Genomic DNA, 21,252 nt, shown 5'->3' with positions numbered 1-21,252 from the left:
GAGCGGGGACAAAGAGGAGACAGAGGCATGGAGCGAAAGGAATGTTTATAGCGCAAGACACAGTATAGCTTGGGATTGGCTAAAACACTGCAGTGTTTATAGTAGCCGCCTATTAGGGCCCTGGCCCTGTTGTCGTGTTGTCTCTTAGCTTTGTTCCTGTCTCCTGAGTCCCGGCCTCCTTCCTCCTCCTCTCCTGCAGCCCGAATAGGTGAATGAATACCTGCTCACAACACAGATGAATGAGGCAAGCTAAGGCCTGGAGGGACAAATGGGAGACCAGGTCAGAAGGGAGCAAAACCTCAAGAAATCCAACACCCCCAGTACTTTCCCTGTTCTGAACAAGTATACCTGAAAGTCTGCTCGCTGGGTCCCTCTGGACACGTGCCACAGCTCCTGCCCTGACACTGCATGCAAACGCAATGCTAGCTGCCCCCTCCCCATCCCGGGTACCCTGAGTCTCCACACTGGGTCCCAGGTCTGCTCCCACCTTCACCTCCGCCTCCTGCCCCACTCACCACCTGCACTAATTCCAGAGAACCCCACGCTCGCCTGGTCCTCTCCCCTCACCCACGAAAAGAGAAGCAAGCTTAGCTGGGACAAGCCAGGTGGTGGCAGGTGTCCCAGGACTTCCCTTCGCCCTTCTTAAATAAAGATGGGAGTACTAAAAAACAACAACAACAACAACAAAACCCAGCAAATTTAAATGTGTTAGAACCATTATTTGTATTAATAGTTTAAAATGACTGACTAGACCTAAAAATTATATAATTTTTTAAAATTTATATTTTTAGCTACAGAAACTGTAGTTCTCACCTGAGATAGGGAAGCAAAATCACTCCTAACTCTTTGATAAAAGAAAAAAATATTGAGTTCTATTTTCAGATCCATACTCTTAAGAACTCTTATATTTTCTTATTTCAAAGTAATAAAAGTTTTAAGGTATAATGAAACTAGGAAATATAGCTCTTAGTTTATAAATGTCTGCAATTAGCTTTACTAACTAAAATGAAAATAACATCTATTGGTAAAATTTTTTATAAACTCTAGTTTTAAAAGTTTTTGTTTTATCTATATTGTAATTGCCAGTAATCATAATGCAAAACAGTTACAAGCAGGATATTTAAAATATATAACATACATACAATAACATACACAAATTGCAAGTGTGCAGCTTAATGAGTTTTTATAGTTAACATCCCTCTGTAACCAAAGCCAAAATCAACAAACTAAACTTTACCAACCTAGACCAGTTTACAAGCATATTTTAATGTATGCAAATATTTAAAATATTGCACAGAAATTTGAGTGACTAGAATTTTCTAAATTTCTGACACTTACAAAATTGAGCTTATCCAAAGAGAACTTACATATGAAAAGGTTATTCAGGAAACCATACAATGAGTCATTAGGTTGACCAAATACAATTCTTGAACATGAACTGCTTAAATTTTTCACCCATCTCATAAATCGTACTAATAAAGAGGAGTCTTCCCTTATCTTCTATTATTGTAATGCTACTACCAAGAAAGAATTGTCAGAACATCAACAGTCTCAAAGTAAAATTAAAGAACTAAAATAGAGAATACATCAGACTGGTGTGTATTTAATAACAAAACAGTTCTAAAAATGGCAAATAACCCCAAACAAGATAATTTGACTATTCATTGCTTGGAACGGAATGCAGTCAAATTATACAAAGGCAGTTGTAATGGTCAACCTTGTTTTTCAGCCAGTACCTTTACTCAAAATTTTAATATCAATAAATTTTTATTTACAGAACCAGTAATTATGCCAGTTTTAATCAAGGTTTCTGGCTAAAATAATAGCTTATAGCTTATATTACAAAAAGGAATATAATTATAACTTAGAAAAAAGTTTAACAATTAAGGTAGTATGCCTTAATGGTAAAACTCAATTGGAAAAGATCAATAAAAATGAATACCTTTATATATGTTTTAATTGATTTTAAATAAGGAGGCCAAGACAATTCAGTGGAGAGAATAGTCTTTTCAGCAAATGGGGCTGGGACATCAGGCAAAAGAATAAAGTTGGACTCTTACTTCAAACTATGTACAAAAATTAACTCAAGGCCAGGTGTGGTGGCTCATACCTGTAATCCTAGCACTCTGGGAGGCTGAGGTGGGAGGACAACTTGAGCTTAGGAGTTCGAGACCGGCCTGAGCCCTGAGCAAGAGTGAGAGCCCTTCTCTACTAAAAATAAATAAAATTAGCCGGGTGTGGTGGCATGCACCTGTAGTCCCAGCTACTCGGGAGACTGAGGCAGAAGGATCATTTAAGCCCAGGAGTTTGAGGTTGCTGTGAGCTAGGCTGACGCCACAGCACTCTAGCCCAGGTAACAGAGTGATACTCTGTCTCCAAAAAAAAAAAAAAAAATTAAACCAGAACATAGATTTAAATGTAAGAGCTAAAACTGTAAAACTCTTTGAAGAAAATGTAGGAGTACATCTTCATGACCTTGGATTTGGCAATGTTTTCTTAGATATGACACCAAAAGCACAAGCAGCAAAATAAAACATAGGTAAATTGAAATGCATCAACATTAAAAACTTTTGTACTGCAAATGATATTGTTAAGAAAGTAAAGACAATTCAGAATAGGAGAAAATATTTTCAAATCATAAAAGGGACTAGACTTCAAAATATATAAAAATTCTGGCCATGTGTGGTGGCTCACGCCTGTAATCCTAGCTCTCTGGGAGGCCAAAGCGGGAGGATCGCTTAAGGTCAGGAGTTCGAGACCAGCCTGAGCCAGAGTGAGATCTGCCTCTACTAAAAATAGAAAAATTAGCCAGTCACACTGGCACACATCTATAGTCCCAGCCACTCAGGAGGCTGAGGGAAGCTGAGGCAGGAGGATCACTTGAGCCCAGGAGTTTGAGATTGCAGTAAGCTATGATCATACCACTGCACTGCAGCTGGGGAAACAGAGCAAGACTCTGTCTCAAAAAAATAAATAAATAAATAAATAAAATAAAATTAAGAAATAGGAAAAGGATCAGAATGGACATTTCTCCAAAGGAGATATGTAGATGCTCAATATCATTAATCATTAGAGAAATACAAGTCCTTTGTGTCATTTCTTTATGACAATACTGTGTAGTTGTTATGCACTCACTTTGAACTAAGGTAGCCTGTGTTCAAATCCCATCCTTACTTCTTACAAGTTGAATACAATCTTAAGCAAACAACTTATCCTTTCTGAGTATCTGCCTTTGTTTCTTTATCAAAACACTCCTCACATTCAAAGCTCTTACTTAGTACAGTGCCTGGTACATAGTAATCATTCAGTCAGTGAGAGCTGTTATGATCTTTTTAATCACTATCTTCCACTTTTCCCTTCAGATTTCCCACCACCTTTGTTGCTACAGTTGTTTAGTACCATTTTGTTTACTTTCCTATCATTTCTGTGTGTGGCAATTCTGCCTGTACAATTTCAGAAGAGAAGTGCAGACAACCTCAGACTTAGCTACAGCCCCCATATTTGAGATTCCCGCAGAGCCCCAACCCTGTTCAGCAGTTAACTGTCCAGCCTACAAGAGGCACTGGAGAGTAGCATCATGCTTTCTCCAGCTGGAGATTGTTACACGTTCTGGAACATTGCTGTGTTTGCTTGGATCACTAACTGGTAAATATAGAGGGCATATTATAAGGTATACTAGCATATATTAATACTATGAATATCCGAAGTTTAATAACCCAACTTCTAGCAGGGTTGTTTGTTCTTTGTGAGAATTTGAATTTTGTTCAGCTTTCTAGCACCTCCTGAAGAATGGAGAAAAACAGGTTTTCTTGGTGGCCAGGGCCATCTGTAGGGGTATTTGAGGCTCCACTATCTTTTGCTTTGTTGCCTGCAAACATTTTTATAAAAATCAAACTGATTTGCAAGAGCAGTCCTGATTAGTAGAACTGAAAAGGTCAACATGAAGTATGTAAATGTTTTAGGGGGTCAGAGGCAGGAGGTGGAAAATGTGTGGAGAGAGGATAGATTTAACAATAGAACAATATGGAGACAAAGGGAGGAAGAAGGGAGGAAAAGTGACATAGGAAGGAGGGTGCTCTATTGCTAGGCAGCCATGAATAGGCTTTTTGGTGTTGCCTGAGTAACAGCAGAAGGGGATAATGAGTACTTCAGTATTGTTAGGAATCAGCTAGTATTAAGTATCTCCTTTTCCTGTCCTTTGACACCGTAACTCACCTAATAGCCACCTGGGTATCCTGTTTACTACTTTGAGAAGAAACAAGCTAAATGACTTGAAAATCAAGTGCTTATCAGATTACGATCTAATGGCAATGTCTTTTTTAAAGCATTTAAACCATTGCTGGTTGTACATTTTGGATTTATTTATGATAGTTGCCCAGAATTAAAATCTTTTTTAAACAGATTTTAAAAAACATTTTATTATGGAAAATTTTAAACATATACACAAGTAAAAAGAAAAGTATAATAAATCTCCATATACTTATAATCAGCTTCAGCTATTATGAACTCATGATTAATCTTGTTTCATTGATTAGCTCCACCCACATTCTTTTTCCTCTCACCTCCCTGACTCTTCCACCCTAAGTTTTTGGGCTTGGATTATTTAAAAGCAAATTCTGAGCTGGCCGTGGTGGCTCATTGCCTCCCCTGAGAGTCTGGATCACTTGAGGACAGGAGTTTTGAGACCAGTCTGGGCAACATAGTGAGACCCCATCGCTACAAAAAATAAAAAAATTAGCCAGGTGCAGTGGCTTGCTCCTGTAGTCCCAGCTCCTAGGGAGGCTGAGGCAGGAGGATCACTTGAGCCCAGGAGTTCAGGGCTGCAGTGAGCTATGATTGCACAACTGCACTGCAGCCTGAGTGACAAAATGAGACCCTGTCTCTTAAAAAAAAAAAAAAAAAGCAAATTCTAGACATACAGTTTCATTAGTAAATATTTCAGTATGAAGCACTAAAATATAAGGTATATACTTTAAAAAACACAAAAACAATACAATTTTATACTAAAAAGATAATAATTCCTTAATATCATTAACTATCTGGTCAGCGTTCAAACTTTTTTGATTGTCTCTTTTTTCCAGTTTGTTTAATAGAATTGGGATTCAAATAAAAGATTTATACATGTAATTTGTTGATATAATTTATTAATATTGTAATTTATAGGTGGTATTGTGTTCTTTCATCAGAAAGCACATGATATCTGATTGGGTGTTCTTTTATGATAGAGGTAGGCATTGGAAATTATTGCAAAATGATCATAGTTTAATTATAAATGGCTTCTTTATTAGCTGGAATAGTTTTTAAATTGAAACCTTTCTTCCATTTGAGCTGTTTCTCCATATGCAATTGGGTCTACTTCTGTATTTTATGTTCTTTTCCATTCATCCATGTATGTGCCAATGCTATACTATTTTTATAATAGAGGATTTATAATATATTTTAATATCTGGTAGGTCTAGCCTTTGTTTTCCTGGCTATTCTTATTCTTCCAAATGAACTTCATGATCAATTTTACTAATTCCAGAAAAAAATTAATGATAATTTTAGGAGCATATTAAACGCATAAATTAACAGTGAGAATATGACATCTAAGCATCTTTATGATGTTGAATTTTCTTGTCTGAGAACATGGGATATCATTCCATTTGCTGAAGTTTACATTATGTCTTTCAAAAGATTTTATTATATTTCTGTTTAGTTTGCTGTGACTGCTATAACAAATCACCACAAACTTAGTGGTTTAAAACAATGGAAGTTTATTCACTCACAGTTCTAGAGGCCAGAAGTCTGAAATCAGTTTCACTGAGCCAAAATCAAGGTATAGGCTGCCTCTGGAAGCTCAAGGAAAGACTATGTTCCCTGCCTCTTCCAGTTTCTGGCAGTTGCTAGCATTCTTTGACTTGTGGCCACATCTAGTCTAATCTCTGCCTCCCTCCACATTACCTCTTCCATGCATGTCTCACATCTCTCTCTCTCTCTCTCATAAGAACATTTGTGATCAGATTTAGAGTCTACCCAGATAATCCAGGACAGTGGTCCCCAATCTTTTTAACACCAGGGACCGGTTTCATGGAAGACAATTTTGCATGGATGGAGGTAGGGGGGGTGGTGGTGGTGGTGGAGGCAGAGCTCAGGTGGGTGATATGAGTGTTGGAGAGCTGGGGAGTGGCTGTAAATACAGATGAAGCTTCACCTGCTTGCCCGCTGCTCACCTGCTGTGTGGCCAGTTCCTAACAGTACTGGTCCATGGCCCAGGGGTTGGGGACCACAGATTCAGGATAATTGCCCCATGTCAAGATCCTTAATTTAACCACATCTGCAAAGACCTTTTTTTCTTATAAGGTAACATTTACAGGTTCTAGGGTGATATCTTTGGGTGTTCATTATTTAGCCTACTATAATTCCTCATACAGATTTTGGGCATGTTTTTAAAAATCTGTGATTAGATATTTTGTTTCATTTTTTCTGTTACCTAAATGTCATCTTATTTCTCATATCTTCTAACCAGTTTATGTTTACATATTGATTTTGGTATGTTGATTTTTATAACTTGCTATTTATAAAATTCTTACTAATTGTGGTAACTTTTCAATAGATTTCTTTTGTGTTGTCTAGATTTATAATTATATCACCTGTATATAGATAGTTTTACCCCTTTTTTCCCAATTCTCATGTCTCTAATTATTTTCCCTTGTCCAATTGCATTGATTGATATCTCCAACATCATGTTAAATAGTCATGGAGATTTTAGGTATCCTTGTCTTGTTCCTGTCTTTAGCAGAAAGACTTCTAGTGTTTCTTACTAAATAAGATCCAAAACATACTTTTAATGTTCTTTTTAGGTAACATTATATTTCCTGTATATTTTTCAGGGAAATTTATATTTTAAAATGAGAAATGTAAGCAGTTACCTTTATGGGGAATAATATCTTATTAGTGCTCTGTAGTTTTTAAAGCATTTTTAAATATCTAATTCATTTGGTTTTGTGAGATAGAAGGGCAAATATAGTATATTAATTTTATTGTTAAGTTAATGTTCAGATAAATTTAGTAATGACCTAAGGTCATGATGCTATGAAATGGTAGAGCCAGGACCAGAATCAAAGATTTTATTTTCACTGCACTAGGTTACATATTCATTTTCCTCAATATTTTCCTTTAAGAAAACTCTGATTCAGGACAATGCATTTTATAAATATGAGTATAAATAAACAAGTTATTTTCCTTTTTAAAATGTGACTTTTATGTAATTTTTGCTTGTCAATTAAAAACAAAAGAAACTACTTGACATTAAAAAAATAAAAAATAATTGTAAGTTTTAATGGTTTACTGTATTAAATGATTGGGGGGTATGCATGTGTTTGTGTGTGTGTTTAGGGAGTAAAACATTATAGATAAAATCTACAGTCCCCTTTAATGACCAAATTCAGTCCTATTCTGTCTCCTCAGAGGCAACTGCCCATATGAATTCTAGTCTATTAAAAAATTTTCAATTTGCAGAAAAAATATATGATACTATGTGAGTGATTTTTAAAAAATTATTATGAGGATAATATCAAAATCTACCTTTATGTTCTGTATCTTCCATTTTCACCCACCATCCATTGTATAGATCTTGGAGTATACAGGATTTTCTAAGCACGACATAAAATGCAGAATCTTTTTTTAGGATCTAGATCTCCAGACAAGTCTGGTGTCTTTCCCCTACCACACTGCCTCCTCACCAAACTGTTCTCTTTAAGAATTTTTAAAAATTTAGAAATATGCTTTCAAGTTTGATTAAACTTCCGTCTGGTCTTTCCAAGTTTAACAGAATAGTTAAAGAAGAGAGAAGAAACATGTAAATATAAAGCAATTTTTGAGTATTTTGTGCTTACCAAAAAGCCAAATGAAAGTACCTTCTGAACAGTTGTTATTTTATTTAGCCTGCAGAGGGATGGTTCAGGTAGGAGTGTGCCTTAGAGTTTGGTAAAAAGTGACTTACTTCCCTGAATTAAATCATTTTGCATCCATGATAGTGGCAAAATCAATTTAAAATTTCATGTAATTCGAAACCCCCTGTACTTAAAATACCCCTGATTCAGGAGTAGAAGAGTTTAACAGAATTCCAGAATATCTTATGCAATAATCTTTTCTGTTCTCCACATTGGATATGAGAAGCTTTACCACTCAAATGCTGCAAAATACCAGTATAAATAGAACTGCCATTTTGTTGTTAAAAGTGAAGTGATTTAGACCAGGAATTGGCAAACTTTTCCTATAAAGGGTCAGATAGTGTTTTTAGCTTTGCAGACCATGTGGTCTCTTGCAGCTACTCTACTGTTGCAGCCCAAAGCACCCACAGACAATACATAAACAAATGATTGGGTTCCAATAAAGCCAAGACTGGCTGGGTTCTAGTAAAACTTTATTTACAAAACCAGTTGAATGAATATGACCCACAGACTAGTTTGATCTTTGTTATGTTGAAGTTAGTAGTATACTGGTAAATGTTTAAAACTGGCTTTTGATAGAGAGAAGGAAACCCTGATCTGTAGCATTTGCTCATTTACATGGTGTAAATACTCCCACCAGTCGATTTCAAGCTGCCAATTTGACATCACTGAAAAGGGAGGTAGAAAGACATGCACAGTGGCACACTATTATGTTGCATCTTCATCATCCATGTACACTCGATACGAATAACCTCAAGAGCATAGATAACAGTAAAATAAAATAATCAGAATATGATGAGTTTGGGATATTTATTACCTTTGTTTTTAATACGATTTGATTGAAACTTTAGATAATTTTTAATGAGATCTGTCTTCAACATCTGGTTAATAGAATTCCTAAAAATTTGATAATTCATTCTAGTGAGCCAGTATGAGCCTATTCCAGCACACCACTGTGTTAGAGGACATAATCAACAATTTTGGTTTAATAAGTTGCCTGTTGAATCATAAGGTATATGGGAAAATAAGAGCAAAAAATAATATGGAGAATTGTGTTAATACACAACTTTCACACTAATTTTGCTCATCTATTTTAATAAGAACCTGAAAAAATAATTGTATTTATTTAAGTGAGAATTGACCCTATGTCAGAGGTGTGTTGCTTCTTGATTCTTTATCTCAATTTTTAAGTGATAGCACATGAAATAAATTTAGGTCAGTAGATTCTGTCAATGTGTCATTTACAGTAATAAATATTACTTATTATTTATTTGATTTTTTTCCCCTTAAGGCATAACTGTGTCACCTGACGAAGAACAAAACTTGAATCATTACGTACAAGTTTTAGAGAACCTAATACTAAGTGTTCCCACTAGGGAGCCAGGCCGCGAGAAAAGATCAAAGTCTCCCAAAAATGCTTATTCTATAGTATCGAAGATTTCAAAATTAAAGGAGATAATTACACATGGAGAAGCTGAGAATGATGTTTTAATTAATCCTGTCAGTGGAGAAACTACACCTTTCCCGACTAGCGGCTTCACACGGGGAGCAGGCAGGAAAAAACGCACTAAAAGTACAGCATTCTGGTCCATCAAACCGAATAACGTTTCCGTTGTTTTACATGCAGAAGAACCTTATATTGAAAATGAAGAGCCAGAGCCAGAGCCAGAGCCAGTTAGGAAACAAACTAAGGCACCAAAATTGTCGCCAACTGTTACTGAAACATCTGCAAGTCAATATGTCACCTCAAGAAAATCACCTGTCCCCACTTTGAGTAGAAATGCTGATTGGGAAATCTCTACAGAATCAGAAGATGTTCCTCAGCTCTCAGGCGAAACTGAAATAAAAACACTTGAAGAACCAACAACTGAAAACCACTCACAGATTTTGAATAATGATGACATTTTGAAAAAAATTTCAGATATCAATTCACAGGTGCGACAGGCACTTCTTACTGACAGCAGCAATCCACAATTTAAAGAAGACATTCGAGCCGCCAAAGAGCACCTAAAACGAAGCCTTGCTCTAGCAGCAGCAGCAGAACATAAATTACAAAAAATGTATAACTCTCACTTATTTTCAGTAGGAGAAACCAGTAATGAAATTGCTGACATTGCAACTGTTATTAACATGCTATATAATTCTAGATCTAAACTATATGAATATTTAGATATTAAATACGTTCCACCAGAGATGAGAGAAAAAGCTACTACAGTATTCGATACATTGAAAAAAATATTATGTGTAGGTGAAGCAGAACCTGGAAGTCTTATTAGGAAGTTATTAAACAATAATATAAAAATTTTAAACCTACTTGATGTTGCATGACAAAGTTGATTTAAGCAAACTGCATTCATTCACAGGAGATATAAGCATATTAGTGATTTCAAAAATTGTACAAAAATATTTTCTATTGTAGTTCAATGTGCTAACATCTTTATATGTCATATGTTCTGAAAAATTTTCACACACACTAAAACTCTAATAATTTACAATAAAATTTTGGTTCAGGAGTTTGTAGTTTTTTCTCATTAATTTTAAAAGTTGTGAAGATCTAATCTTCAAAATGTTTCAGCTTTAATTTAGCTTGAATAGATTAGTTAAATTTACCAATTTTATGAGTTAAGAGATTGTGTGCACTCTATATATGTAGCCAGTTTTAAATAATTGCATATACAGTAAATGTAAAAGTTTTGGGTATATGGTCTTTATTACTCCTTCAGAGAAACCCTGGGGCTTGTATGAGAACTTTTATTTGGATACATGTGTGCCTCTTTTGAAGGGTGAATGATATATTATGACACATCCCTATTTTTTTGTTGTTAAGCACTTTTGGAGTATCAGTGAGGGACTGTAACCTGGATATATAATGAAGTCATTCTAACTGTTTTCCTCTTTTTGTTTGTATACCTACATATTTGCACTTTGCCAATATTTTGTCGGGGGTATGATTGATACCATTAAGTTTAACTGTAATTTTATAATTATGGTTCAGGTAATTCTGTTCATGATTTGACCAGTATTATATTCAAATTCATTGATTTATTCATTCATCGAGCCAGTCATTTATAGTTTCACAAAGATTTATTGACTTCTACTATGTGCAGGGTGAGATGCTAAGCTTTGGGGGTACAATAATAGGACCTAGTTCTTTCTCTCTTTGAGATTATATCATAGCAGGAAAGACAGACATTAAAAAATTTCAACAATTTTAAAATTTCAGTTGTGACAAGTTGTTAATTAAGTTGTGAGATATTTGACCTCACCTAGACCAAGAATAATGGGAAAGCTACCGAGAGAAAGTGGCAATTAAAGTGAGGTCTGAAAGATGAGGTGTAAGGAGAAAGGAGATATTCCAGGCAGAGGGAACAGCATATGTGAATGCTCTGAGTTGAGAATAAGGATGGTAAGTTCAGAAGTACCTGGAGTATGAAAAGGCAAGGAAGAACACATACATATACACAGGGGGCTGGTGTCATACAACACAGGGTCAGAATAGATTCTGCAGGGCTTTCACTGCATATTGAATATTTTAGCCTTTATTCTGTGATCAATGAGATGCCATTAGTAAATTTTAAACAAAGGATTGGTATGATCAAACTTATGTTTTTTTAAAAAAAACCACTCTGGCTATGGTTTTGGCAGTAGGCATAAGTAGAAGGACACCGTGCACAGGCCAAATTTATCTCAAAAGTAAATGGAAAGAAGTGGCAATTAAGAGTTAGAGTCAACAGGGCTTGGTGATTGAATGGGTATGGGGACTGAACTAGTTGCAGAGATCAAAAAGAATTCCCACGCAATTAGCTGTATTGTAAAAAGGGTTGAGACATTGGTCTTGATTCATAAAAACGCTTTACTCTATACTGTTTATTTTTAAAAATAATTTTACCATGGAAAATTCCAAACATTTGCAAAAGTAAACAATAATATAACAAACCCATGTACCTGTCAACTTAAAACCTCCGAGAGAGAGGCTTTCTAGAACAAGAGATTTTAGGGAGGAATACAGAAGAGTTACAACTTGGGGTGTTCAAATCATGAAAATTATAAGCACATACCTGAGGACAATTAGGACAAAGAAGACTTTTTAAAGACATAGAGAAGAAGTTTATGCAAAGCGTTTTTAAAGCAAGCTCATTGGGGGAGGTAACACTTGGTAGGAACCGTCCTGGTCAGAGCAACTTATCTGAAAGGCTGAAGGCTGGGGAAATTCATGAGATAAATTCTCAGTACAGGATACAAACAAGATGTGTAGGTATTTCCAGAATGTAAGCATGTGGGTCTCTTCTTTATGACCTCCCAGACTCCCAGTTTGGTTAGGGGTTTGACACAAGTGACTCAATTTCGTTATTGTTAACTTCCACATACTCACCATCTGGTTTCAACAATTTTCTACTAATAACCAATCTTCTTTGATCTATACCCCCGTCTCTTTCCCCCGTTCCTATTTTATATTGAATTAAATCTCCGGTACTTTATCATTTCATTGGTGAAGCTCGACAAGTTTTTATTTTATTTTATTTTTTTTTTTATTTTATTTTATTTTTTTTTTTTTTTTGAGACAGAGTCTCACTCTGTTGCCCAGGCTAGAGTGAGTGCCATGGCGTTAGCCTAGCTCACAGCAACCTCAAACTCCTGAGCTCAAGCGATCCTCCTGTCTCAGCCTCCCGAGTAGCTGGGACTACAGGCATGCACCACCATGCCCGGCTAATTTTTTTTTCTATATATATTTTTAGCTGTCCATATAATTTCTTTCTATTTTTAGTAGAGATGGGGTCTCGCTCTTGCTCAGGCTGGTCTCGAACTCCTGAGCTCAAACGATCCGCCCACCTCGGCCTCCCAGAGTGCTAGGATTACAGGCGTGAGCCACCGCGCCCGGCCTCGACAAGTTTTTAAAAACACAACCACAATATCACACATAAAAATTTGATGATTTTTAAAATATCGTCAAATATCTAGTCAATATTCAAATTAATAATTGTCTAATAATTTTTTGAATTTTGGGTTCGTTTATATGAATCAAAATCAAATGAAGTTCACACATTAAGATTGACTAGACTCATAAGTCTCTTTTAATTTAAAGATTTCCTTAACACCCGTTTTTTCCCCTTGAAGTTTACTTATTGATGAGATTAGTCATTTGTCCTATAGTTTCCCACAATATTAATTTTGCTGATTGCATCCCCATAGTGTCATTTAGCATGTCCTTTGTATTGTATTTTCTGTAAATTGGTGATTGGATCTAGAGAGGCTTCATCAGACTGAGGTTTGTTTTGTCCTTTCCTTTCCTTTTCTTTTCTTTTTCTCTTTTCTTTCTCTCTCCCTCCATCCCCTTCTCTCTCTCTCTTTCTTTCTTTCTATAAGATGGTGTTTTATTCTCCCACCTGGTTGTGTCTCTCTGTGTATTCTTAGCAGACTTTTATGATCATTGCCTAGACAGATTAATTGATCAGGTGATACAAAGTGGAGATATCATTCCTTCCCTTAGTATTAGGTTATTAAGTATGAAATGTCCAATTTCCTTAAGTACTAAGTTTGACAGTTGATATCTGACATTTCACTTTGACACTTCTTGTTTTATTTTTTATTGTGAAAGTACATCCTCAGTCTTTCAAATGCACATTGTGGCTTGTGATTATCTTTAAAAAATGTTTAGAGCAATTTTTGTAGAACCATGGATAAGTAAAAAATTTGTGTTATTTTTCGAGTGTGAGTTAATGTTGTGGAACCAATGCAGCGTAGACAGCTTGAAATATCAACAAAGTGTTTGGAAAGGATGTGGCTAATGAACACTCAGTACACTGATGGTTTGAGAAGTTCTGTTCTGGTGATTTTATTCTTAAAAATAAGCCACGTGAGTGACCTAAGACCGAAGTGCATAATGATGAACTGAAAGCTGTAGTGGAAGCGAGTGCGTCTCAACCTATGTGTGAATTAGCAGCAATGTTTGACATTACTATTCCAATATTGGACCATTTGAAACAAATCGGCAAGGTAAAGAAGCTGGACAGATGAGTTCTATGTGAATTAAACAAGCGTCAGAAGAGAAATCATCTCAAAGTTTGCCTTTCTTTGCTGTCACAACATAAAGGCGAATCATTTCTATACTGTATTATTATGTGTGATGAAAAATGGATTCTTTTTGACAATTGCAAGCATTCGGCACAATGGTTGGATAAAGATGAAGTGCCAAAACACAGTCAAAGGTGAATATTCATCAAGAAAAGCTAATGGTGTCTGTTTGGTGGTCCAGCGCTGGTATCATCCACTACAGCTTCATGAAACCTGGTCAGTCGATTACAGCGGATGTCTACTGCAACCAACTGGATGAAATGATGAGGATGCTCGCAATTAAGCAGCTGAAATTGGTCAATAGAGACAGGCTAATCGTCTTGCAAAACAATGCTTGACCAACATGTCGCACAAACAGCACTGTTCAAACTACAATAGCTGTACTTGGAAACTGTCTGTCATCCACCATTTTCACCAGACTTTGCACCAACTGACAACCACTTCTTCCAGGCTTTGGACCACTTCTTGCAAGGAGAAATATTCAGTTTCAATAAGTTGTGGAAAACACCTTTCACAATTTCATTGCCACTCGCTCTCCAGGCTTCTTCGCTGCTGGCATAAACAAGCTACCGTTAAGATGGGAAAATTGTGTCTATAGTTTAGGTGCATACTTTGATTAATTGTACTGCTTCTTGTTTGAGATATAATAACCTATACTTTTGATTCAAATTGGACATTTCATATTTAATGAACTAATACCTGAAATATGTCTATAAAGAGAAACTTTTGCTTATCTATTATTTGATCCTCCAGTGGTCCAGCGTGTATTGGAAAGACATCAAATGTTTGAATCTTTCTCTGTTTAACAATTTTCAGAGCAATTAATTCATAGACTCCTCCAAAGATGATCTTTTTTTCTTTTTTACATTAGTAGTCTTTATTTTTTTTAAAGCAATTTTAGGTTTACAGAGAAATTGATCAGAAAGTACAGAGTTTCCATGTCCTCCCTCCCCTGTCCCACAGTTTCCTCTGTTGTTTACATGTTGTGTTAGAGTGGAACATTTGTTACAGCTGATGCACCTACATTGACACATCATTGTCACCTGACATCCATAGTTCATGTTAAGATTCACTCTTGGTGTTTTACATTCTATGCATTTGGACAAATGTGTAATGTTGTATATCCACCATTATAGCATCATACAGAGTAGTTTTACTGTTTTTTTAAAAAAATCCTTTGTGCTCCACGTATTCATCCTTCCTTCTCCATTAACCCCTGGAAACAACTGCTCTTTTTACTATCTCTATAGTTTTGCCTTTTCTGGAATGTATATACAGGTTGAGTATCCCTTATCCAAAATGTTTAGGACCACAAGTGTTTTGGCTTTTTGATTTTTTCGGATTTTGGGATATTTGCATATACATATCTTGGGGATGGGACCCAAGACTAAACATTTCATTTATGTTTAATATACACCTTATACACATAGCCTGAATGTATTTTATACAGTATTTTAAATAATTTTGTTATGAAACAAAGTTTGTGTACATTGGACCATCAGAGAGTAAAGGCATCATTATTTCTGCCACCCATGTGGACAATCTATGGTTGTTTGACATCATCATCATTCCTGACTTTGAATTTATATGCCACTGATAAGCAATCATTTTCTTACACTTATTTACATATAAGTATTTAATACTTAACAGTAAAAAATATGACATACTGTTAATACAGGGAAAAATTTGTCAGGTGTGGAATTTTTCACTTGTGAAGTCATGTGGGCATTCAAAAAGTTGTGGATTTTGGAGCTATTGGGTTTTGGATTTTCAGATTAGGGATGCTCAGCCTGTAAATTGGAATCCTACAGTCTGTAGCCTTTTCAGACTAGATTCTTTCACTTGGTAATATGCATTTAAGTTTCCTGTGTCTTTTAATGGTTTGAAAGCTTATTTCTTTTTGTTGCTGAATAATAATTCTTTTGTCTAGATGTACAACAGTTTGTCCATTCACCTACTGAAGGACATCTCGGTTGCTTCCAAGTTTGGGCAACTATGAATAAAGCTTCTATCAGCATTTGTGTGCAGGTTTTTTGTGTGTACCTGTGTTTTCAACTCCTTTGGGTAAATATTAGGTTGGTGCAAAGGTACTTGCCATTTTAGCATTGTTGAAATTTGCCATTTGATATTGGAATACATTCTTAAATAAATGTGATTATGTTATACATAATTTTAATGCACATTTCTCACTTTATGTTTTTGCTGATAACTTATTACTTGATGTTTATTTCGTATTTATTTTAGACTGTGGAAGTGATGTTAGACAAAAAGGGAATTTGAGAAATTTGAGTGATTTTCTTCTTCCAGTTCAAAATGGGTGGTAAAGCCCTGGAGACAACTCACAACATCAACAATGCATTTGGCCCAGGAACTACTGAACATACAGTGCAGTGGTGGTTCAAGAAGTTTTGCAAAGGAGACGAGAGCCTTGAAGATGAGCACAGTGGCCGGCCATCAGAAGTTGACAACTACCAGTTGAGAGCAATCCTTGAAGCTGATCCTCTTACAACTACAGGAGAAGTTGCCGAAGACCTCAACGTTGTCCATTCTATGGTTGTTCGGCATTTGAAGCAAATTGGAAAGGTGAAAAAGCTCGATAAGTGGGTGCCTCATGAACTGACAAAAAAAAAAAAAAATCATTGTTTTGAAGCATCATCTTCTCTTATTGTATGCAACAACGAACCATTTCTCAATCAGATTGTGATGTGTGAGGAAAAATGGATTTTATATGACAACTAGCAATGACCAGCTCAGTGGTTGGACTGAGAAGAAGCTCCAAAGCACTTCCCAAAGCCAAACTTGAAGCAGAAAAAGGTCATGGTCTCTGTTTGGTGGTCTGCTGCCAGTCTGATCCACTACAGCTTTCTGAATCCTTGCGAAACCATGACATCTGAGAAGTATGCTCAGCAAATCGATGAGATGCAACAAAAACTGCAACACCTGCAGCTGGCATTGGTCAATAGAAAGGGCCCAATTCTTCTCCACAACAATGCCTAACCACAGGTCGCACAACCAATGCTTTAAAAGTTGAATGTGTTGGGCTATGATGTTTTGCCTCATCCACCATATTCACCTGACGTCTCACCAACCAACTACCACTTCTTCAAGCATCTCGACAACTTTTTGCAGGGAAAAACACTTCCACGACCAGCAGGATGCAGAAAATGCTTTTCAATAGTTCGTGGAATCCGAAGCACGGATTCTTATGCTACAGAAATAAACAAACATTTCTCGTTGGCAAAAATGTGTTGATTGTAATGGTTCCTATTTTGATTAATAAAGATGTATTTGAGCCTAGTTATAATGATTTAAAATTCATGTCCTGAAGCCGCAGTTACTTTTGCACCAACATAATGCCACAGAGGGTGATTGCTGGATCACATGGTAAGAGTATGTTTAGCTTTGCAAGAATTGCTTAAATTGTCTTCCAAAGTGGCTATACCATTTTTGCATTCTCACCAGCAATGAGAGTTTCTGTTGTGCATGTTCCACATCCTCACCAGCATTTAATATTGTCAGTATTCTGGCTTTTGGCCATTCTAATAGGTATGTAGTGATTTCTTATTGTTGTGGCCTATTTTTTTATATTAAACTTTTAATTTTGTGATAATTACAGATTCACATGCAGGTAAGAAATAATACAGAGATCCTTTGCCCATTTCACCCAATAGTAATATCTTTAAAAACTATAGTGTAATATAACAGCCAAAATATAGATATTGATACAAGATACAGAACATTTCCATCACTATAAGGATTCCTTATGTTGCCTTTTTCTAGCCACATCCACTTGCCTCCCATCTTCACCTCTCTCCAACCATTGGTAACCATTATTCTGTTCTCCATTTCCATAATTCTATCTTTCCAAGAATGTTATATGAATGTTATCATATAGTACATAATCTTTGGGGATTGGCTTTTTTTTCACTCAACTCAATTCTCTGGAGATTTATCAAGATATTTTCATGTGTCATTTCACTTTTATTGCTGAGTGGTAGTCCACAGGTTATTTAAACATTTATCTGTTTAAGAACTTCTGGGTTTTTCCAGTTCTTGGCTATTACCAACATTAGTTTACATATTTTTGTGTGAACATAAGTTTTCATTTCTCTGGGATAAATGCTCAGGAGTGCAATTGCTGTGTTGGATGACAGTTGCATATTTAGGGGGGTTTTTTAATTGTTATTTATTTATTTTTTATTCTTATTTCAGCATATTGTGGGGGTACAAAAGTTTAGGTTACGTATATTGCCCTTGCCCCGCCCCCCTGAGTCTGAGCTTCAAACGTGTCCATCCCCTAGACAGTGCTCATTGCACTCATTATGTATATAGACACCCATCCCCTCCCCCACCCACATCTGCCCTACACCCGATCAATGTTATTCCTAAATGTGCTCTTAGGTGATGATCAGTGAAACCAATTTGATGGTGAGTACATGTGGTGCTTATTTTGCATATTCAGTTTTATAAGAAACTGTCCACTGTTTTCCAGAGTAGCTATACCATTTTACATAATGACCAGCAATGTATGAGTTTCTCTGAAAACTTGACAACATTTGGTGTTATCGCTATTATTTAAAGTTTATTTATTTCAAAGTATACACTTCAATGGTTTTTAGTACAGTCACAAAGTAGTATCACATGTAATTCCAGAACATTTTATTGCCCCCAAAAGAAACCCTGTACCCATTAGCAATTACTCCCCATTCCTCTGTCCCCCACCCCTTGGCAGTCACTAATCTGCATTCTGTCTCTGTGGATTTGCCCATTCTGGACATCTCATACAATGCAATCATGCAATATGTATTCTTTTGTGATTGACTTCTTTCACTTAGCACAATGTTTTCAAAGTTCATCCATATTGTAGCATGTATCAGCATGTCTAATTTTTGTGACTGAATAATATTTCATTTTATGGATATGCATTTTGTTTATGCATTCATCAGTTGATAGGTAGACATTTGAGTTGTTTCTACTTTTTGACTATGGGGAATAATGCTGCTGTGAACATTCATGTACACATTTCTGTGTGGGCATATGTTTTAAATTCTCTTGAGTGTATATCTAGGTGTGGAATTGCTGGGTCGTGCAGTAACTTTACTGTATAACTTTTTGGGAGCTGCCAAACTCTTTTCCAAAGGAGCTGAATCACTTTACATTCTCACTGGCAATGTATGAGACTTTAAGTTTTTCCACATACTCCCCAAATTTGTCATCTTCTGTCTTTTTTATTATTGCCACCCTTATGGATGTGAAATGGTATCTCATGATGGTTTTGACTTATATTTTTCTAATGGCCAATGATGTTGAGCATATTTTTAATGTGCCTGTTGGCCATTTGTATATCTTCTTTGGAGGAATGTGTATTCCTAGCCTTTGGCTATTTTTATTTTTTTAAAATAAAAAATATAAACTTTATTTCTCCACATAAGCTCCATCAAATTCAAGACACTTAATTTTTTTTTATTTTTAATTATATGGGTGCAAAGTAGTTGTATATATTTATGGGTACATGTGATGAATTGATAGAGGTATACAATGTGTACTAATCAAATCAGGGTAATGGAGTATCCACCATCTCAAGCATTTATTATTTCTTTGTGTTAGTAGTATTCCAATTCCACTCTTTCAGTTATTTTAAAGTATACCATAACTTATTGTTGACTACTGTCATTTTATTGTGTTATCAAATATTGTTCATTCTATCTATCTATCTAACTATATTTTTCTACCCATTACCCATACCTAGTTTATCCTCACCTCCCTGCTACTCTTCCCAGCTGCTGGTAACCATCATTCTACTCTTTCTCTCCATGAGATCAATTGTTTTAATATTTAGCTTCCACATATGAGTTGAGAACATGTGAGATTTTTCTTTCTGTGCTTGGCTCATTTCTCTTGACATAATGTTCTCCAGTTACATACATGTTGTTGCAAGTGGCAGGATTTCATTCTTTTTTATGGCTATATAATATTCCATTGTGTATATGCACCACAATTTCTTTATCCATTCATCCATTGGTGGACACAGGTTGATTCCATATCTTGGCTATTGTGAATAGTGCTGCAATAAACATGGGAGTGCAGATATCTTTTCCATATACTGATTTCCTTTCTATTGGATATATACCCAGCAGTGGGATTGCTGGGTCATATGGTAGTTCTACATTTAGTTTTGTGAGGAGCCTCCGTACTATTTCTCCTTTCAGTTCTATCAGTTTTTGCTTCACGTGCTTTGCAGCTCTGTTGTTTGGTGCATATACATTTAGGATTGTTATGTCTTCTTTGTGCACTGAACATTTTATCTTTATATAATGTCTCCCTATGTCTCTAGTAATTTTCTTTGTTATGACTTCTACCTTATTTGGTATTAATATAGCCATTCTTGCTTTCCGGTCTTCATTGGTCAATCACCTGAAAGCCAGAGAACAAGGGAGCCTACCGATGCTGTCTGGAGAGGTCAGCCTCCTGGGTCACTCAGCAGGGTGGAGATAGAAAAGAGTAGATCTGAAGAGGCAAATCTAGTACATGTTGCTTAAAAGCAAATAAAATAGCTTTGAAAGGACCAGTCTAGAATTGTCTCCTTGGCCATGGTATATCTCGCAACTCACATTCCAGTCATCTGGCTCCTTTCATTTTGGTGTCATCCTTTTTGGTGTGTGGGACAAGGATCATGTGAGAGTTGGCATATTTGGCTACTCTTTCTTTCACTGTCAATGTAAGTAATAAATTGTCTGAATCTGAACGCAGCTCACTGTATCTTTACTGGCTGAATCAGTTGGGCCTTGGCCTTGCCATGTCCTGTGTGTGCTTGACATAAAATACTCCTTTCCACCTCCCAAATCTGTAGGTCCAAGTTCTAAGTGATTACTGTGTTTCTGTTGAGTTTTAATATTATATATGAAAGCTCCAAATTATCACATTTGTATCACTTACCTTTTAATAAATAGTATGTGCTACATGGAATTTAATTGGGAGAGCTCTCAGTAATACAGTGGACCCTGCTACAAATGGACTCAGCTACACACATTTGTTTTGAGAGTAAGTTCTTAACAGAAAGTAAGTTCTAATAGTAAATAAGTTCTTAACAGTTCTTGACTCCAAAACCATACAGTCCTAAAATCCATCCTGTATTCCTCACTCAGAGGAGGTTCTCATTTGCAGGTCTCTCCTTTGCCCCAGCGTCTATCACCATCTGGGTCCTCCACTCCTACATCAGAACTCTGTTGCCTCTCCTGCCAAATTT

The 21,252-nt window shown here is 36.1% G+C and overlaps 1 protein-coding gene across 1 annotated transcript in view; it reads left to right on the top strand.

Moving 5' to 3' along the window:
• Positions 1–21,252, top strand: part of SPESP1 (sperm equatorial segment protein 1) — a 36,370-nt gene that overhangs the window by 12,095 nt on the left and 3,023 nt on the right. The window contains exons 2-3 of the mRNA XM_069491898.1: positions 9,226–10,178; positions 16,314–16,606. Coding sequence (XP_069347999.1) covers positions 9,226–10,178; positions 16,314–16,606 — 1,246 coding nt within the window. The remainder of the gene's footprint in view (positions 1–9,225; positions 10,179–16,313; positions 16,607–21,252) is intronic.

This window comes from Eulemur rufifrons, chromosome 2 (assembly GCF_041146395.1).
Source record: "Eulemur rufifrons isolate Redbay chromosome 2, OSU_ERuf_1, whole genome shotgun sequence".
NCBI lineage: Eukaryota > Metazoa > Chordata > Mammalia > Primates > Lemuridae > Eulemur > Eulemur rufifrons.
This window is presented reverse-complemented; position numbering and strand designations above follow the sequence as displayed.